General features: G+C 39.4%; 1 protein-coding gene across 9 annotated transcripts in view; it reads right to left on the reverse strand.

Annotated features, from left to right (window-relative positions):
- The window catches only part of Git2 (G protein-coupled receptor kinase interacting ArfGAP 2), a 52,363-nt gene that overhangs the window by 21,870 nt on the left and 9,475 nt on the right, over positions 1-21,018 (reverse strand). For 7 of the 9 annotated variants that reach the window (XM_013014385.1, XM_013014382.1, XM_013014389.1 and 4 more), the window contains exons 5-12: positions 20,043-20,129; positions 19,499-19,629; positions 16,108-16,202; positions 10,614-10,659; positions 9,398-9,449; positions 5,376-5,448; positions 5,029-5,126; positions 2,456-2,567 (exon numbers count right to left, since the gene is read on the reverse strand). In XM_013014385.1, coding sequence (XP_012869839.1) covers positions 2,456-2,567; positions 5,029-5,126; positions 5,376-5,448; positions 9,398-9,449; positions 10,614-10,659; positions 16,108-16,202; positions 19,499-19,629; positions 20,043-20,129 — 694 coding nt within the window. The remainder of the gene's footprint in view (positions 1-2,455; positions 2,568-5,028; positions 5,127-5,375; positions 5,449-9,397; positions 9,450-10,613; positions 10,660-16,107; positions 16,203-19,498; positions 19,630-20,042; positions 20,130-21,018) is intronic. The other 2 variants (XM_013014388.1, XM_013014383.1) reach the window with 1 other exon arrangement.

Below are 21,018 nucleotides of genomic sequence, written 5' to 3' on the forward strand. Positions count from 1 at the left end.
CTGGGTTCGATTCCTCAGCACCACATAAGCAAAAAGGAAAAAAAGCTGGAAGTGGCGCTGTGGCTCAAGTGGTAGAGTGCTAACCTTGAGCTAAAGAGCTGAGGGACAGCATCCAGGCCCAGAGTTCAGGCCCCATGACTGGAACCAAAAAACAAAACAACTCAGTATTATGAACTTCAAGGTTATTAAATATGTCAAGAAAACTCTGGATTGTGCTTTGATATTTTCAATCATGGCTGTCCAATTAGTAGCATAGTGCTAGACACTTAAATTATTAGCATTTTTTATTATACAGTGCTACAATGAATGTCCAAATTTAAACTAATTTTTTTTTTTTTGTCAGTCGTGGGGCTTGAACTCTGGGCCTGGGCGCTGTCCCTCAGCTCTTCAGCTCAAGGCGAGCGCTGTACCACTTGAGCTACAGCGCCATTTCCAGTTTTCTGGTGGTTTATTGGAGATAGGAGTCTCATGGTCTCTCCTGCCCGGGCTGGCTTTGAACCGCGATCCTCAAATCTCAGCCTCCTGAGTAGCTAGGATTACAGGCATGAGCCACCAGCACCCAGCTAAACTAATTTTTTAATGTTCTTTTTCTTTCAATTTTATTTCTTTTTTTTTTTCTGCCAGTCCTGGGGCTTGAACTCAGGACCTGGGCACTGTTCCTGAACTTCTTTTGCTCAAGGTAGCACTCTACCACTTTGAACTACTTCGCCACTCCTAGTTTTCTGGTAGTGAACTGGAGATAAGAGTGTCATGGACTTCCCTGTTTGGGCTGGCTTTGAACCATGATCCTCAGATCTCAACCCCCTGAGTAACTAGGATTACAGATGTGAGCCACTGGTACCAGACAATTTTTGTCATTCTTAATAGTGATTTTTCTAAAGGGATGCTGTGAAGACTGAATAAATCAATGTGGAATAACCACTGCCCCTATGGAGAACACAGGATTAGGTTCCTAAGAACCTCTGTTCATAGTAGTTTCATTAATCAACCAATATATCTTTTTTTCTCTTTTTTTGTCAGTCGTGGGGCCTGAACTCTGGGCCTGCATACTGTCCCTCAGCTTTTTAGCTCAAGGCTAGCACTCTACCACTTGAGCCATAGTGCCACTTCTGGCTTTTTCTGCTTATGTGGTGCTGAGGAATCAAACCCAGGTCCTCATGCATGCAAGGCAAGCACTCTACTACTGAGCCATCTTCCCAGCCCAATATATATTTTTATGTGTGATTCTGTTTAATGACATCTCATGTATTAATACTTAATTCATGAATACTGCCTTCATGGTCGAAAGCACTACAAGTCATGCTAGAATTATGCTTACTGTCCAGACGTTCTGTGCATATATAAGGGCTGAAACAAAAAGTCAGTAAATTATTTTGTACAGTCTCAGCCAGGAACAAGCATTGATTAGGGGACTATAAGAAAATTTTAGCTGAATTTGCAAATATGTAATTTGCATGTGAGAACCAATTGTATATTATATTTATATAGTATATGTATTTTTTGTCAGCCATGGGGCTTAAACTCAGAGCCTGAGCACTGTCCCTGAACTCTTTTTGCTCAAGGCTAGGACTTTACTACTTTGAGCCACAGTGCCACTTCTGGTTTTCTAGTGGTTAATTGGAGATGAGAGTCTCATGGACTTTCCTGCCTGGGCTGGCTTTGAACTGCCATCTTCAAATCTCAGCCATCTCAGTCAGTATCTAGGACTACAGGAATGAGCCACTGGCACCTGGCATACACACTGTCTTATATATGTATATAAATATGTTTTAAGGGGGCTGGGAAGGTGGCTCAGTAGTAGAGTGCTTGCCTTGCATGCATAAGGCCCTGGGTTTGATTCCTCAGCACCACATAAGCAAAAAGCCGGAAGTGGCGCTGTGGCTCAAGTGGTAGAGCACTAGCCTTGAGCTGAAGAGCTGAGGGACAGTACCCAGGCCCAGAGTTCAGGACTGGACCCAAAACAAAACAAAAAAAAATGTTTTAAGGGCTCAAGTGGTAAATTGCTTGCCTAGCAAGCATGAATCCCTAACTTCAAACCCCAGTACCAACTCCCACTCCACATAAATGTTTAACTTACAAAACTGACATTATACTAAACTTGCTAAAACAACCCCCGCCCCCATGCAAAAGTCTTCTTTTTCCTTGAGACTAAGTCTGATTATGGAGCTGGGTACGTACCTATGGCTCACACAGACTTTTGGGTTAATTTTGGGGTACAATTTTATAAGGAGAATAAGAGATCCAATGGGGAAAGGGGAATCTATGTAAAATAAATTTGAATAATAGTTACCAGTTTTGAAATACTTCTAATTTAGCTCAGCTGCAACAGGTAACATTTTGTCAAATTACTAATAAATCATAGGAATGTAAGCTGTTGTTGTCAATGACTGCTATAAATTTAATAGTTAAGACTTAGAAAGCCCAAAGAAGTACACACTTGGAGCTAGATACTTGCCTTTTGAACTGGAGAGAGGACTGCCCTGCTGTCTCCTCTTGGCGTCACTGAGGATGTCGATGACCAGCGTAGCAAACTCATGGGCATTAAATCGAGCTAACTTCTGTCTGCCCTAAGGATGAGAATTGGAAATGCAAAAATAAAAACATGCAAAGGTATTTCAATATGACCAAAGAATAACCTATCACAGCAAACATCAAATCAAACATTGTTTTCTATGAGAACTATTTAAAAGCATTTATATAAGAAATCTTCTTAACATTTAGATGCTCACAATCTGTATTTCTTTTCGTTCATATGGATAAAATGACTCTGGCTGGGAATATAGCTCAGTGGTAAAGTGCTTGCCTAGTATGCAAGTGGCTCTGGGGTCTATCCTTTTTTTTTTTTTGGCCTGGGCTCTGTTCCCAAGCCTCTCTGTGCCCAAGGCTAGCGCTCTACTACTTGAGCCATAGCACCAGTTCTGGCTTTTTCTGCTTATGTGGTACTGAAGAATCGAACCCAAATGTATGCTAGGCAAGCACATTCCCAGCCCTGGGGTCTATTCTTAACACCACCAAAGTAAGTACATAAACAATATGGTTCTACTTACTGATTTTCTTCTATTAATGATTTAATTCTGAAGTAGACTCAGTAATAAAAAAAATTGGAGAAAAATTTCTAACTTTCAGGATAAAGTAATAATCCAGATGTTGAGATTCTTAACAGTCTATATAGCCATTAGTCATAAAAACAAAAATTCCAGCCATGTGCCAGTGGCTCATGCCTGTAATCCTAGCTACTCAGGCAGAAAAGTCCGTGAGACTCATATCTCCAATAAACTACTCAAGATTTTTAAAAAATTTTTAAAAAAAGGCCAGAAGTGGCACTGTGGCTCAAGTGCTAGCCTTGAGCAAAAGAAGCTCAGTGACAGCACCCAGTTCAAGCCCCAGGACCTGCAAAAATAAAATAAAATTTCTTCCTCATCTACTCACCACTTCTTCTTCTCCTGATGGATCTGAAGCTGAACTTCTTTATTTTGCTATACTAGGGATTGAACTCAGGGGCTTTTGTTTATTAGGCAGGCAATATACCAACTTGAGCCTACCCATCTCCCATACCTCTAGCCTAGCTGAAGTTGTTGTTTTGCCAGTCCTGGGGCTTGAACTCTGGGCCTGCTGTCCTTGAGCTTTTATGCACAAAGCTAGCCTTCTACCACTTAAGCCACAACTCCACTTCCATCTTTTTTTTTTGTAGTGGAGAGTCTCAGAGACTTTCCTGCCCAGGCTTGCTCTGAAGCCTGATCCTCAGCTCTCAGCCTTCAGAGTAGCTAGGATTTTACAGGTATGAGCCAGCAAGCTAAGGATGTTTTATATGCTCTGTTATTATGTACTTTGCTCTGTATGTAAATCTATTTCAATTTTATTAGAATATATTCTCAGGGGCTGGGAATGTGGCTTAGTGGTAGAATGCTTGCCTAGCATGCATGAAACTCTGGGTTTAATTCCTCAGTACCACATAAACAGAAAAGCTGGAAGTGGGGCTGTGGTTCAAGTGGTAGAATGCTAGACTTGAGCAAAAGTAGTTCAGGGACAGTGCCCTGGCCCTGAGTTCAAGCCCCAGGACTGGAAAAAAATGTGTGTATGTATATATATGTATATGCATATGTATATATATACACACACACATATATATACACACACACACATTCTCATACAAGGAACTGAGCAAAAAATATGCTTAACTTGGAAGCTTTTCAAGCTGATAAATTTCTCTTCTTTTCTCCTTTTATTGGTGGCTTTAGGGCTTAAACTCAGGATCTTGCATGTGCCAGACAGGTATACTCCGCCACTTAAGCCACTACTCCATTAGCTTTTTCCTTTTTAAATGGTTGTTGTTTTTTTGAAAGCAGAATTCTCAAAATAATTTGTCCTGCCTTACCAACTCCCCCATCCTCCCTCTACTACCCACCACCCTGGGATAACATGTATATGCAGCATCAAATGTTTTTCTAAAGCATTCTAGAAACTTAACATCTTTTCTGTAGCAGGAGAAAGCCCATCCTGCTCATCATTAGCTTGGAGCTAATGTCAATTTCCTTCCAGTTGCTTTCTTTGATTACTGGTCAGGTCAAACATTTCTTGCCATCTGTAAGTCATTTATATTTCTTCTATGAATTGTTTATATTCATTTTCAGTCATTTGCTCCCATCCACCTCTTTTCTTATCATTTTTTGAGTTGCATGTATGTTTATGTATATACAAGATAGTAGATTTTTTTTTTTTTTTGGTTCCGGTCGTTGGGCCTGAACTCTGGGCTTGGGCACTGTCCCTCAGCTCTTCAGCTCAAGGCTAGTGCTCTACCACTTGAGCCACAGCACCACTTCCGGCTTTTTTCTTTTTGCTTATGTGGTGCTGAGGAATCAAACCCAGAGTCTCAGGCATGCAAGCGCTCTACCACTGAGCCACTTTCCCAGCCCCAAGATAGTAGATTTTAATCAATTGAAACACAATACTCATTTTGGAAAAGGGAAATACCATGACATCAACTACTCCTCAAATATCACTACTTAGTTTTCAAATTAAGCCACTTGCCTGGTTTCGTGTTGATGAGTACTCAGGATTGACCGGAAGAAAGGGGACGACGGTTGTCTCAGTTACCAGGGTGCTGTGGTTTTGCGTGGCAAGCCAGACTAGCCAGAGGAAAGAGCCAGAGATAGAATCTCATCACATCTGGGGTGCCACGGCTCCGCTGGGAGGCACAGCTCACACGTTACTAGGGAGACTTGGGGAAGCACACTCTTGAAGCCAACATACGCAAAAGTATATGTTGATACACGCATTAGGAGGACAGGAGAAATTGGGCAAGTAAAACACTGAGGCTGGCAGCTAGACACTGCCTAGTGATAACAGAAGCTTAGGAAAGCCACATGGTAAGTCACCTGCATCAGTCTCTCGCCTGTCAACTTCATCGTAAACATCCATGGCAAGTTCTTCAAACAAATGATTATTTAGCTGAAAGGAAAAAAATATCAGGGATACAAGGGACAATGATTAACATCAGAAGAGGGGACTATGACTTATTCACCATTTTACCTCCAATGTCTATTCAAAGCTAGTGCCTGGTAAATACCCACTATTAAGCAGATAATATTTCCTCTAGAAACATCTGCCATCCTCAGCAACATTACTGCTCTGTAACATACAAACAGGGTTGCTGCTACTGAGAAGGCACGAAGTAACTAACACATCACCTAAAGGCAGGCTCATTCTCTGCTCTCTTTTGACAGTACTCTGTCTCTTCTGCCCTTCAGAGCATTTTTCAAGCCCCCCAAAAGTAGGCAATCCCAACTCCTGGTAGGACAAAGAAATGAAAATGTGCTGACAGAGTGGATAAAAAGCACTCAGGCAGCAGTCCTCCTAGCAAATCATAACCTGACTAACCAGCATGTTGTATGGTGTCAGCTCATGACACAAACACCACACAGACAGAGGGGGCTAACTGACAGCAGCCAGGGACAGGGATGGGATGGGGGGGCGATCTCTTCCCAACTCAGACAAGTACAAGCCCCTGCCAAGGCAGCTCCAGCTGTATCCTTTCTGCCTCATGAAACTCATCCTGACACTTGCACTTTTTAATGTTCCCTGCTCTGTGAGGGCAGATGCTGAGTTTGTTATACTTCCCACTATATAGCTCCCATCTGCAAATAGTACATGCAACTAAGGAAATATTCACTCAGGCTGATCTGAATTATCTTTTATGCAGCCATTTAAAATGTTGGTTACAGAGCTAGACATGAGGGGATATAACTTCAACCCCAGAACTTAGCAGACAACCAGGAAAATCACAAGTTCCAGGCCAGTCTGGATTACATAAGTAGGAAGCCAGCCTGGGTTACAGTGAGACTTGTTCTCAAAAACCAAAACAATTGGGCTGGAAAGGTAGCTCAGTGGTACTGTTTGCCTTGCATGCATGAGGCCCTGGGTTTAATTCCTCAGCACCACATAAGCAGAAAATGCTAGAAGTGGTGCTGTGGCTCAAGTGGTAGAGCACTAGCCTTGAGCTGAAGAGCTGAGGGACAGTACGCAGGCCCAGAGTTCAGGCCCCACGACCAACCAAAAAAAAAAACAAACACAACAATTTAAATATAAAATTCCTATAACTATATGGTGTTATAAAACAGGTACAAAACAATCTGTTTTGAAAAAATAACTGAAAAAACCCTCCATAACACTGAGTCTGAGTTGATTAAGAACTAGTAATTGAGGATCATTTCAGCATCTTTGATTTTTAATTACATTTTTAATTAAAAATGTAAAAGTCTGTTTCTAGACAAGATAATAAGGTTGGGAACTTGAACGTGCTTGGGAAATACCTTCTTTCTCTAAGGAACAACAAACTGATGTTATTGGAAATACCTTGTTTCTTTCTCTAAGGAACAACAAACTGATGTTATTATCACTTAACAATGACAACAGCCAAAATTGACTAGGGGCTTACATCTGAGTTACTATGTTAACATCATCATATTTAATACAACCACTTCTATGAAGATAGGATTTACCACTGTTCCACTGCACACACAAGAACACTAAGGCATAGAAGTTAGTAGGCAGCTCTAAGCCACAAAGCTAATTAGTGAAAAAACTAAGATTCAGGTTTAAGCCTCTTAAAATGTTAACATTTACTAAGTCATATATACATTGATCTCTGTTATAGTTCTCTTATTAGGGAGAAAGGAGAAAAGAGAGGGAGAGATAGAGGCAGGGAGGGAAGGTAGAGGGAAAGAGGAAGAAAGAAAGGGAGGAAGGGAGGTGGGGAGGGAAGAGAGGAGAGGAGGAAGATAATGTAGAATGAATGCTGTTCTGGCATTGGTAAGCAGCTACCTTCAAGGAAACCACCAAGTCATAACAGCTGATAAAGGCAGCTCCCCCTTATCTAGTAATTCTAGTCTGATAGTGTATTCTAATTTAATAGTGCTGTTGGTCTAAGGATGCCCTACTATATCATTTTCTGCCTTTTCCAGGGGACACCACCAACTTACAGGGTTGGATAAGGCGCTTTGCAGGGTCAAGGGGTACACCTGATCAATCTGACCCACACCCTGAGTTCTTGAGAACCATATCAAACTCTGACCAAGATATTTAATGCCTGCTGCATGCTAGACACTATAGACATCATCTCAGCTTTCATGGTTTCTAACCTAGCAAATACCAAAAGAGTCAAAGAGAATCTGGATTTTATCAAGGTAAGTTATATGTAAGTTTATGAGTAACTAAAATGAAACCACACTGGGAGCTTGTTGCTCACACTAGTAATCCTTGCTACTCAGAAAATTGAGACCTGAGGATCGTGGTTTGAAGCCAGCTGGGCAGGAAAAGTCCAAGAGACTCTTTTCTCCCATTAACCATGAAAAAGCTGGTAGTGGAGCTGCAGCTCAAATGGTAGAGCACTAGCTTTAAGCAAAAAAACTCAAGGACAGGGGCTGGGAAGCTGGCTCAGTGGTAAGAGCGCTTGCCTTTCATGCATGAGGCCCTGGGTTCAATTCCTCAGCACCACATAAACAAAAAGAAAAAAGCCGGAAGTGGCACTGTGGCTCAAGTGGTAGAGCACTAGCCTTGAGCTGAAGAGCTGAGGGACAGCACCCAGGCCCAGAGTTCAGGCCCCACGAACGGACCCCCCCAAAAAAAACCACAAAAAAAAAAACCCTCAAGGACAGCACCCAGACCTTGAGTTAAGCCCAGGACTAGCAGGAAGGAAAAAAAAAAAACAAAAGGAAACCATGTGATATTTTGTGCTTCCAAAATATATTATCTTAATCATCTTTATACTATATGAGCTCCTAGTTTAAGAAAGGCAATAAAACACAGACACACAAAACCATATATATAGAACAAAGAGACACCAGACAAATTACATAAAACACATTTATTTCATAATACAGTTAAATACTAATAAGGGCAAGTTAATTTTATGTTATTTAATATATGAGGTTTCTAAGAAGGATCTTTTGTGAAAGGGGGAATGAGCAGAAAGTCACAAATTAGGGAAGCTGCCATTTCAGATTAGGGCTCTGGGTGAGCTGCTCCCTAAACTATAGAGAATGCTAAAAGTTATGTCTGCAAATGTGCAGACAGAATAAGATTCCTGGAAAAGGATTTAAAGACAACTGTTCTTGGTCTCAGAAAGTGTTAACCCATCAACATATAGAGACACATACAGAACCAGATGGAAAAGTAAGACAAGCTCTGAAAGGTGAGAGTTGGATGGCATTCCTTAAAGGTCACAGAAAGAAGCTATAAATCTTGGATCTGATCCACAAAACAATGAGGATAATCTGGTGGCTACAGTGGCCAGGAAGCACCCTTTGAGGCTTCATGTGAAGGAGTGGACAAAGGGAAATTGTTCTTGGAGTAGTCAGTTTTCTGGGGCTGAGGCTAGGTGGGAAGTTTATAAAGACACAGATAAAAATGACTTTCAGATATATATGTGAGTCTGGACCTAAGGTCACGACCAGCTTTAAAAATGTTTGGATCAATGGCAGAGATGGGCAACGAGAGTTACACCATGGCATAAGTGAATATAGAACTCATCACCTTGCCAGCATCAACTTTTATCATTCCCCAGCATCCTATGTGGCTACCAGAAGTAATTCCAGGGAAAGAAACAGGGAACTCTCCTGAGGGTAACCAACTTCCTAATAACATAGGTGCAGGTTTCTCTCTTAACATGACAGAAAATTGGGCGTATTTGAGGCAGAGCCAGTGAATTAGATATGCTAAAGTTAATAGTGCTTTTGGACTTGTTACATATAACAGTGAACTCAACAATCTGTTTCTAATTTAACATCACCTCAAAACATGAAATAAAGTCATCAAATGTAATGGGTAACTTGGACTGACAATAGGTACCACTGGATACATGAATTCCCGTAATAGAGTCCACCAGTAAAGAGATACTCACAGACTGAAGTTTCTTCTTAGCAGCTTTTGCCAATTCAGACAAATCCAGGCTGCTAAGAAAATGTACAAAACAAGTAAGCAAAGAAATAGAACCACATTTGTGAAGTCTGTAGAAGATTAAGATACTCAGGTTATGAAAATATTATTACAGTTAATGAACACTGTCCAACTTAAGCATTCTATAGTCGAAGAGATAAGTAAGGAAATGGAAATAATCTGGCCAAAGTAACTCCTTCTAGAAATACAATAGTTATATAAAATGGTAGAGAAAAAAAATTGCCCACCAAATCAATGACAAAACAACTGCTAGCTTAATCTTTAGTCCCTTATGTAAGGAGACACAATTTTTGAAGTATTAAAGAGCTGTGGATGTGACTCAGTGGTAGAATTTCTGCCTGTCATGCATGACGTCCTGAGTTCCATCCACAGCACCATCGGAAAAAATAAAAAGAAACTGTGAAAAACTGGAATGGCAAGATTGTATCTAGAATAGTAGGTAATCATTTCATAAACCCTTGACAGTATTTGTACAAAGCCTAAATAGGATTTAAGGTTCATTCCTGTAACAATGACCTCATCTGATTTCACACAGCAAAGTTGGCCTTGTATCTGTTCAGCCTATCAGCTAAGAATTGCTTTTATATTTTTAAATGGTTGGGGAAGAGAAAGAATAACAGTTCATAAAATGTGAAAGTTTAATGAAATTCAAGAGTCAGTATCCAGAAATAAAATTTTACTGGAAAAAGACATACCCATTTTTACTCAGTGTCCAATTTTTCTCAATGCTTTTGTCTACAATGGTAGAGCTGAATAGCTACCATAGGCTGTATGGCTCAGAGCCTAAAATACTCATCTGGGCCCTAGATGAAAGAGGTTTACTGACACTTATTATGGACAAAGAACAGAAACTCCATGACCCAGAAATATTTCATATATAATCTACTGATACAATGTACTATCATAACTGGTTAAAACTGTGGTTATTATTACTGACTCCAATTTCCTTATTAATAAACTCATTACTTGTGTGCTTTCAAACTTAAGTTTTATATGGTGGTTTACTTACAGCAGTCTTATTTCCACATTGTATAGCCATAAAAGAGAAAAATGTATGGGCTTTGTTAAAACACAAATAAAATATACTGCTCAAGCACTATATCACCAGGGAAATATTGGGGGGGGGGCAAATAAAATTGACTGGTATCCAATTGCCTTACCTGTCTGCCATTTGAGGTATTATAAAGTGCTGTCCATTTTTGTGATCTGAAACAGAAACCAAAATTTTATCCATAGAAATACTAATAAGGTCTGTAAAAGAACATGCTCATTATTTTCTCAATTTAAATTTTACACTTAATATTTCCTGCAACTATGAATTTAGGGTAACAGTAGTTGCCAGATTAGCTACAAATCCCTGAAAAACTGTGTAGAATCAAGAATCACCTCCTCTTTTGATTTTTGTTGGTCCTTTGGCTTGAACTCTGAACCTGGGCACTGTCCCTCAGTTCTTCAGCTCAAGAATAGTGCTCTACCACTTGAGCCACAGCACCACTTCTGGTTTTCTGGTAAAGGCAGGAGCCTTCACCTCCTCTTTTGTTAGACATCACTCAGTAGAAAACCGAAGCTCAGCCAAAACTTGTAAGTGCACCCCCAAGATAACAGATGATCTTTAGCCATGGAAAAATGTTGAGGGAGATGAATTAACTCCTGAGTAGCTAGGATTACAGGCACAAGCCACCCAGTCCCCAGCAATATTAAATTTCATAATAATATTAAAAACAAAGCCGGGCATGGGTGGTTCACGCCTGTAATCCTAGCTACTCAGGAGGCTGAGATCTGAGGATTGCAGTTCAAAGCCAGCCCAGGCAGGAAAGTCTGTGAGACTCTTATCTCTAATAAACTACTAGAAAACTGGAAGTGGTGCTGTGGCTCAAGTGGTAGAGTGCTTGCCTTGAGCTGAAGAGCTGAGGGACAGGGCCCAGGCCCAGAGTTCAAGCCCCATGACTGACCAAATTAAAAAAAAAAAAAAGAACTTTAATATTAAGAACTTTAATTCAAGATCGCAAAGACTCTCCCCAATATTTTGTTCTAAAAGTTTTATAGTTTAGGTTAAATATTTAAGCCAATGACCCAGTTTAGTTATTATGTGTGTTTGTGTGTGTGTGCACACACAACACACATTTGTACTGACACCCAATGTTAGGGTCTCATGCTTTCTTAGGTTTTTTTTTTTTTTTTTTTTTGTTCAAGGCTGCACTACCCTTTGTACCACAGTTCTACTTTGGCTTTTCTACTTGGAGGTTAAGTCTCTCAAATGTGTATGGCTTGGCTTTGAACCTCTATCTTCAAATCTCGGCCTCCTAAGTAGATAGGATTAAAGGCATGAACCAAAAGCCTCCAGCATTAATTACTGTTTTTTGACCTCTCTCTATTTTTTTTCAAATTGGTGATACTGGATTTAAACTTAGGACCTTGTGCTTGCTACACAGATACTTTATTGCCAAATGATTCCTTCAAAGCTTTATTAAACTAATTATTTTTATCTTTCTTCCTGACTGGACATGAATCTAGACCTCAATCCTCCTATTTTCCACTTCCTCCTGGTATAAGAGTTGCATGTCACCATGCCCTGCCTGCTTCTTTCACTGAAATGAAGTCTTGTGGACTTTTCTTCTTGGGCTGGCCTGGAATCACAGTCCTCCTGACCTCAGCCACCCATGCAATTAGGACCCAGGCATGCTCCACCATGCCCAGCAATAAATTGAGAAAGGGTTCCTGGACTGACCTCAAATCATAATCCTTCCAATCTCAGCCTCTCAAGTAGTTAGAACTACAAGTATGAGACAAAGGCACTGAGCTTGTGCTAATGTTTGTATAAAGTTTAAGATTTTGGATTGAAAAGTTCATTCTCTTCCCATGGAGTCCAGTTGTTCCAATATGGTATGTTCTGCTGAATTACCTTTGCACTTTGGTCAAAAACATTTATGAACTGATAATTTTATAACCGATATGTCTTTTTCTGAATTCCCTATTGACCCATGTGTTTACTACTTTAATACCACTGTGTCTTACATACTATAGAGTTTTCTGTAAGTCTTAGAATTTAGTGTCTCATGTAACTGTAACCCCTCTGTACAGTATTTTCACAATAAAAACTTATTAAAAAAAAGAAGTTAGTGTGCTTCTTTCCACAATATCCTTTTGTTAAATGGTCTTGACTAGTCTAATTCCTTTGACTTCCTGTTTTAGAATCAGAATATCTGTATCCAAGAAAACTCTTGAATAGAACTTATATCCTATATCATGGAGAACTGACACATTGGATATACTGAATTTACCAATCTGTAAACACTGCATGTGTCTCCGTGCATGTGCATATGTACATACATACATACATACATACATATACATATATATATATATACATATATATATATATATATATATATATAAAATTTTGAGGGGAGGTAAGGTAAGGTATATACCTAAGTATTGGGAACTATTATAAATAGTTTTTCCAGTTTCAGTTTCCAACTGTTCACTGCTAGTCTAAAACATAAGATTTTGGGCTTCGGACTTTGTATTCTATAATTCTATTAAATATGATACTCTTAAGCATTTTCATATAGGTTCCTTGGGATTTTCTACATAGAAATTATGTTATTACAGGTAGAAGAGTTTTATTTTTCCCTCTTCAATGTCTTTTATCTACTTTTCTTGCCTTCACATGGCAGTAATCAGGATTTCTAGTGTGATACTGAGTAGGAGTAGTGAGATTGGACATACCAGCATGATCTGTTCCTAGTTTGATAAGATTTTTTAAAAATCATGAATGATGTCAATTTTGGCTGAATGTCTTTTTCTATATCAACTGATGATTACATAATTTTTCTTTTTATTCTGCTAAGGCGATGTGGATTAGCTGATTTCCAAATAATGTATGAATCAGGCTTCCATATGGGAAATTCCTCTTGGTTTTATATTTATACATATATATTTTGGTTGAAATGGAGTTTGAACTTCAGGCCCTGTGTTCATTCAGCTTGTTTGCTTGGCTGGCATTCTATCAATTGAGCCATGTTTCTAGTCAAGCTTTTTGCTATATATTTTGTAGATGAATGTCTCAGACTTTTCTGCCTGGGCCATGAACAGATTTCTTTCTCACTCAGCCTCCTGAGTAGCTATAATGATAGAAGCAAGCCACCATTGACTTGTATTTTTCTTTTTATACATTGTTGGATTTAATCTGCTAAAACTTGGTAAAGATTTTTTTTCTATGTTCATGAAGCTTAGTTTTTTGTACTGACTGCAGTAATCATACTACCTCTCAACTCATATGAGAGGTATTCTTTCTCCTATGTTTGTGGGCCTTGGATTTATATTTTATATTTATATTTTAAAATACAAAACCAAATTCTTTGAAATAAGGATTTATTGGGCTGGGAATGTAGCTCAGTGGTAGATGCTTAAATTAGCATGTAGGTTTAATTCCCAGCACCATAAAAAGAAAAATAATATATCATAATTAGATTATCTCCTGGTAGTCTGTGGCTTTCAAGGAATTAGTTCATTTTATCTAAGCTGTCCCAATTAAGCAATTATTTGCAGTGACAGGGATTAAACCCAAGGGATTTAGATATGCTAAGCAAGTGCTTTTCCACTGAACTACATTCAAAGCTATTTTTTAGCCAGGTGCTTGTGGCTAATGCCTATAATCCTAGCTACTCAGGAGGCTGAGATCTGAGGATCAAGGTTCGAAGCCAGCTTTAGCAGGAAAGTCCATGAAACTCTAATCTCCAATAAACTACTCAGAAATGCCCGAAGTAGGGCTGTGGCTCAAATGGTAGAGAGCTAGTCTTGCACACAAAGCAGCTTAGGAACAGCACCCAGGTCCAGAGTTCAAGCCCTAGGACCAGCAAAAAAAATAAAAGCTATTTTTGTTATCCTTTAAAGTTATTTTCCCCTCTTGGGTGGTGTTTAAGTGATTTCTCCATCTTTGTACTCTTTCCTTTTTAAAAAAAGCAGTATGACAAGACATCTGTCAATCTTATTGGCCTTTATAAATAATCTGTTTTTGGTCTCATTGTTTTTATCTATTTTCCTCTTCCAATTTTATTGATTTCCACTCTATTATTTCCTGTTTTCTGTGTGTTTTGTATTTATTTTTTCCTTTTTCAGTTTCTTTGGAGGAAGCTTGATTTTCAACTTTTTTCCCTAGTTAAATTATTTGATATAAATTTCCCTACACCATTATGTTAGCTACAATTTGGTACTTTCATTTAGTTGAATATATTTTCTAATTTTCCTAATTCTCTTTGAAACTTCCTTTTGGACCCATGGAAGTGTGTTGTTTGATTTGTAAGCAGTTGAATACTTTAAAGTCAATTTCTAGCTTTATTCCAGTATGGTCGGATAATAAAATGCTTTGCGGGCACCTAATTCCTTTAGATTTTCCATGGTCATTTTAAGCACCAGCATATGGCTTACCTGTTCAAAAGCATATGTATTCTGATAGATAGAATATTCTATATCACCCAGATCCAGTTGATTTGGGGTTTGATTATAACTCCATCTTTAGTCTACCCTATTGTTATATTTTCAAAAAGATACATGTTGAATCAGGCTGGTATCTTAGTCCTGTAATCCTTGCTACTTAGAATACTGAGATCATGGTTCAAAGCCAACCTAGGCACAAAAGCCCATGAGACTCTTATCTCCAGTGATCCAGCACCCAGTCAAGTTCCCTTCTTGATCAAGCTAGCATTCACTGTTAGCTTCCTTGGGGTTTCAGCTCCATACAGCACAACAGGCAGGATGGCATATGCTTACTCTACCTTGCTCCAAAATGGAGCCACACTAGAGACTGTTAATTCTGTTGTACAGCCAAGGTGGAAAATCTCTGTAAATATGTATGTGGACATTATACACCAAGGGTTGGCAAACATTTTATATATGTGGCCACACAGTAAATATTTTAGGCTTTGTAGCAAGCTGCCACAACATGCAATCTATTCAATTCTGCTGCTGTTGTTTGAAAATAGCCATAAATAGGAATAAGTAGGCAGGTATGGTTAGCTTATAATAATTTCATTTAATAAAACAAGTATCAGGCTGGAGTTGGTTCACAAAACATAGTTTGCTCCCTTGTTGCATATTACAAATAGCAAGGCTGGTTAAATGGCAGTTTATTTCTGGACTTTTGTCCATCTTTAGATGGAAGAATCCAAATAACAAGGGTTACTGCTTTGCTTTTTCATTGCTAGTCCCATGACGTTTAAGAACTGTAGTACACATTCAGCTTTGATCTGGTTATGTTCTTTGATTCTTCAGTCTCTTCTCTAGAGCTACAACGAAGTTTTAACAACTAAAAATTCAAGGAGACGATCAATTTTATATCTTTTACATTAAACTGGAAAAACTGCAGTGAAAAAGCTGGGCTTGGTGGCTTATACAGATTATCCTACACCCGTGAGGTGGAAGCAGGGGGTTTCTGAAGTCAGGGCCAATTGGGTTGCATGGTAAGACTCTATCATGAAACAAAACAAAACAATTCTACAGCTCTCTGACCCTTTCAAAAAGAAAAAAAACTTTATTAACCATTTTCTTTAGGATATGTTAATACAGAGGTTATTAAAAAAATAGTTACCCAACTTGTTTTTCCAGAATGTTCTAGACTTGGAGATGTGGTAAGGTTGTTGTCCTTTTACTCACCTGGTTTCCTGCCACAGAGATAGAAGGCCAGTCTGTCAGTCAGCTCATACTGTATTTCTACAAGGCGCTCTGCCAGTTCATGGTGCCCTCCTTGCCTACCAAAAAAAAAATCCACAAAGATCCATTGAAACTGCACTAGTCACTGACTTTTGAGTATAACAGTACAAAGCCATCCCAAGACACCTGAGCACTTTATAAAACATGACGTTTTAGAATAATCAACCTTTGTCTGTAAGGTAGATTGTTAAGATCTACTTTGAGTTCCACCTTTGCAAACTGGGTTGTTAGTTTTGTTTTCTTTTTCCACCCTTAGTATCCTCTTTCCTTTATTCTATTCCAAATAGAATACTTAATAAATTTAAGGACTATGAGAGGGATAAAGACAAACCTCATTTAAGTGAGAAAATAAAATTAATGGTTGAGGGTAGAGATTCCCCAAAGTTAATGAATGTTTCCAGAAAGATACAACATCCAGGCCTCATCCTTCTGGAAAGCTGAGGATATGGCCCAGTAGTAGATCACTTGCCTAACATGCACAAAGCCTAGCACTAAAAAAATTAGACATACACCCAAAAGGTGTCACCTTACTCCTTGGAAATTCTCAATCAGGATTAAATGGGCCCAGGCAGCAAGATTTTAAATGCTCCTTCCCCCAGGTAATTCTGGTGTGCCCCATCAAGTTTCGGTGACAGTCTAGAAACCTCTTCAAGGACTAATTCAGGAAGAAATAGGCCAACCTACTGAAGAATTCATATATGCAGCTTTTACTTCTTTATCTTCAATATCCATGACAAAAAATATTGTCTTTTCTCACTGATGAAATAAATATTTGACTGTTTCCCTCCTCCACCCCCCTGCTTTTTTTGGTGCTAGTATCTGGACTTGGAATTCAGGGCTTGGAGTTCTCATTTGGCTTTCATTTTTCTTTTCTTTTTTTTTTTTTTGGTAGGTCGTGGGGCTTGAACTCGGCTTGGGTGCTGTCCCTGCGCTCTTTAGCTCAAGGCGAGCACTCTACTGCTTGAGCCACAGTGCCACATCTGGTTTTCTAATGGTTTATTGGAGATAAGAGTCTTATGGACCTTCCTGCCGGGGCTAGTTTTGAACTGTGATCTTCAGATCTCAGCCTCCTGAGTAGCTAGGATTATAGGCGTGAGACACCAGCGCCTGGTTCATTTGGCTTTCTTGCTCACAGCTCTCTACCACTTGAAACATATCTCCAGCCCTCAAAATATTTATGTCTCTCAGGATCTTTTAGTAACATAGCATATAAATTATTATAAGAGACTACCGTGGGCTTTCTTCTTCAAAGACCAAATCTACTTTCAGTTAGTTTCTCTTCTCACCATTCAAGGCACTGCAGACTACCTTCCAATTTAGTGCACATCTTTTTAACATACACATGGTGTTTTCCCTCTTTCTCTCTCTCTCTCTCTCTGCAATACTGATGTTTGAACTCAGGGCCTCAGGCTTTCCGGGGAGGTAGCTCTATCACTTGAGCCATGCTCTAAGCCTTTTTTGCTTGTGTTATTTTTACAGGTAGTCTTGAGTTTTTAGTCTGGGGACAACCTCAGACTTCAATATGTTTATTTACAGCCTCCCTCAAATAGCTGGTACCACAGATAAATACCACCACCATGACCAGGTTATTGGCTGAAATAGGGTCTGACTAATCTATTGCTCAGTCTGGCTTCCAGTTGTAACCCTCTAGATCTCCATCTCCTAAGATAGCTGAGATTACATGTATGAACCATCTCACACAGCAGGTTTTTTTGCTTTTGTTTTTTACATTTGTACATCATGACCCCATCTCACAAACAAAAACACATACCGTAATGAAAGAGGTGATATCGATCAAGACACATTGTACTTACAAAATAATTTGTTGAATGATAACCCCTTTGTACAATTATTTTTTTGTTGTTGTTGTCAGTTGTGGGGCTTGAACTCAGGACCTGAGTGCTGTCCCTGGGCTTCTTTGTGCTCAAGGCTAGCTCCACTTCCAGTTTTTGAGGGGTTAACTGGAGATAATAGTCTCATGGGGACTTTTCTGCCTGGGCCAGCTTTGAACCATGATCCTAAGATCTCAGCCTCCTAAGTAGTTAGGATTATAGGTGAGAGCCACCAGCACCCAGCTGTATAACTACTTAAAAAAATATAAACAAATTTTCAAAAAATTTAAAGAACTGTACAGAGAGTATCCATATGTTTGCCATAAAAAATTTATAGTTAACCAGGTGCTGGTAGCTCACGCCTGTAATCCTAGCTACTCAGGAGGCTGAGATCTAAGGATCATGATTTGAAGCCAGCCCAGGCAGGAAAGTCTGTGAAACTCTTATCTCTAGTTAACCACCAGAAAACTGGAAGTGGAGCTATGGTTCAAAGTGGTAGAGCACTAGCCCTGAGAAGAAAGGCTCAGAGACAGTGCCCAGGCCCCCAGTTCAAGCCCCATGACTGCAAAAATAAATAAATAAATAAATACCGTTTACCTTTTAGTACACTAAGCACATCTATCCATACCAATGACTAATTTAAAATTTACTTCATTAAAAAAAAATGATAACTAGGGCTGGTACCATCGCACACTTGTAATCTAGATACTCAGGAGGCTGAGAGCTCAGGATTACAGTTTGAAGTCCACTACAGCAGGAAAGTCTGAGACTTTTATCTCCAACTAACCTCAAAAAAGCCATTATTGGTGCTAAATTTGGGCTAGGTGTGGTGCTCCACCCTGTAATCACAGCTAGTTAGAAGTCAGTGATCAGGAGGACAGAAATTGGAGCCAGCTCAAAGCAAAATGTTAGCAAGATCCCATCTCAACCAATAAGTCAATGTGGTGGTACACAAAAATGGTCTTAGCTAGGCAGGATTTAAGTAGGTGGATCACAGTCCAAGGCTGGCAAAACCACAAAACTCTATCAGAAAGATAAAGAAAAACAGATGGTGATATGACTAAAGTAATAGATCAAGAAGTAGAATAAACATGTGGCATTGAATTCAAACCCTGTTGCCGCACAAAAAAAGAGAGTAGGCATTGTTTTTTGCAGCATTAGGGCTGGAAGCCAAAGCCTTATGTATGCTAGCCAAACACTTACCATTGATCTTACACCACCAGACCTGTGTAATTCTTGATAACTGACTTATACTCCAACTACAAATCAAACACCATTGTGCCATAGAGGATCAAATAAAAAAATGGGAAGCTAAACACAATGGTTTATGATTCTACCTTTCTGTGACTTTGCCAGGCAAACCTTAATAATTTGAAATGTCTTCATTTGCAAAATAAAATATAAATTTTTAAAGGGGTTAAATATTAATCACAATTTAATGACTTAACAGTAAGTTATATCCACTGTAAAAGAGAGAAGTGGCAAGAATATTGGCCTCCTACCTTGCATAATCAACAGGAGTTTTCCCACTAGAATCCTGGGTGCCTGGGTCAGCGCCATATACTGCCAACAACTCAGCTTGTAAAATCTGTCCTGCTTTTGAGGCGACATGGAGTGGGGTGTTTCCTTTTTCCTAAGGATCATTAATTGAAAGTCAAAATTAAAAGGCAACCCCTCTGTACAGTATTTTCACAATAAAAATATATTAAAAAAATTAAAAGGCAAATCACACAATCCGGGAGCTGGCGGCTCATGTTTATAATCCTAGATCTTCAGGAGGCTGAGATCTAAGGATTGCGGTTCCAAGCTTGCCCTGGCAGGAATGATTGTGAGCCTCTTTTCTCCAATTACCAAAAACTGAAAGTAGAGCCGTGGTTCAAAGTGGTAGAGCACTAGTCTGAGTAGAAAAGCTCAGGGACGGTTCCCAGGTCCTGAGTTCAAGTCCCATGACCGACAAAAATAAATAAATAACAAATTACATAAACTAAAGTCTACAAACACTACTCAGTTTCAATTTATTATCAGAATCAATAGGTATTTTCTTACGGGATGAAAGAAGTTGGCCTGGGCTCCTAAAGATAGCAGTCTCAGACAGGTTTCAAGATTCCCTGTTCTCACGCTTGAATGAAGTTGCTAAAATATACACAAAAAACAAACAAACAAGAGTATTTGTTAAAAGCATCAAGAATTATGTAACAGAACAGCTGGAAGCCTATTTTAATATGTTACATTATTAACACATAATCTTTATTTGGCTAAGTATAATAGATGGAACACCCTCTCTTTTGAGCATCAGGTCTTTACTACTGATAAGGAAACCAGAGCTTTGAAACTAGAGCTAATCTGCTAAAAGGCAGGACTCAGTCAAGAAAGTAGCACCATTAGAACCTAAGGGAAAAGCAGTATGAGCAACTACTAGTAACTACTCTTGAGGGACGTGAATTTTCAAACCCTATCCTCTTCAAGTTTTGTGATCTCGAGAAAGTTCTTTTTTTTTTCCCCCCCAGGGCTGAGGACCGAACCCAGGGCCTTGCGTGCACTGGGCAGGTGCCCTTCCACTGGGCTAAACCCCCAGCCCCTGAGAAAGTTCTTTAAGTTGATGAAACCTCAGTTTCCTTATCTCTAAAGTGGTGATAAAGGGCTGGGAATGTGGCTTAGTGGTAGAGTGCTTGCCTGGCATGCATGAAGCCCTGGGTTCGATTCCTCAGTACCACATACACAGAAAAAGCCAGAAGTGGCGCTGTGACTTAAGTAGTAGAGTGCTAGCCTTGAGCAAAAGAAGCTCAGGGACAGTGCCCAGGCCCTGAGTTTAAGCCCCAGGACTGGGAAAAATAAAAAATCTTCAAAGTAGTGATAAAAAAAAAATCTATCAACAGGGCTATTGTAAGAATTCAATAATAAAGAGCCTACCATTGAGCCTAGTACATAGAAAATGCTCAGTGAGGGCTGGGAAGGTGGCTCAGTGGTAGAGCATTTGCCTTGCATGCCTGAGGCCCTGGGTTCGATTCCTCAGCACCACATA

Source organism: Dipodomys ordii, unplaced genomic scaffold, assembly GCF_000151885.1.
Source record: "Dipodomys ordii isolate 6190 unplaced genomic scaffold, Dord_2.0 Scaffold23, whole genome shotgun sequence".
Classification (NCBI taxonomy): Eukaryota; Metazoa; Chordata; class Mammalia; order Rodentia; family Heteromyidae; genus Dipodomys; species Dipodomys ordii.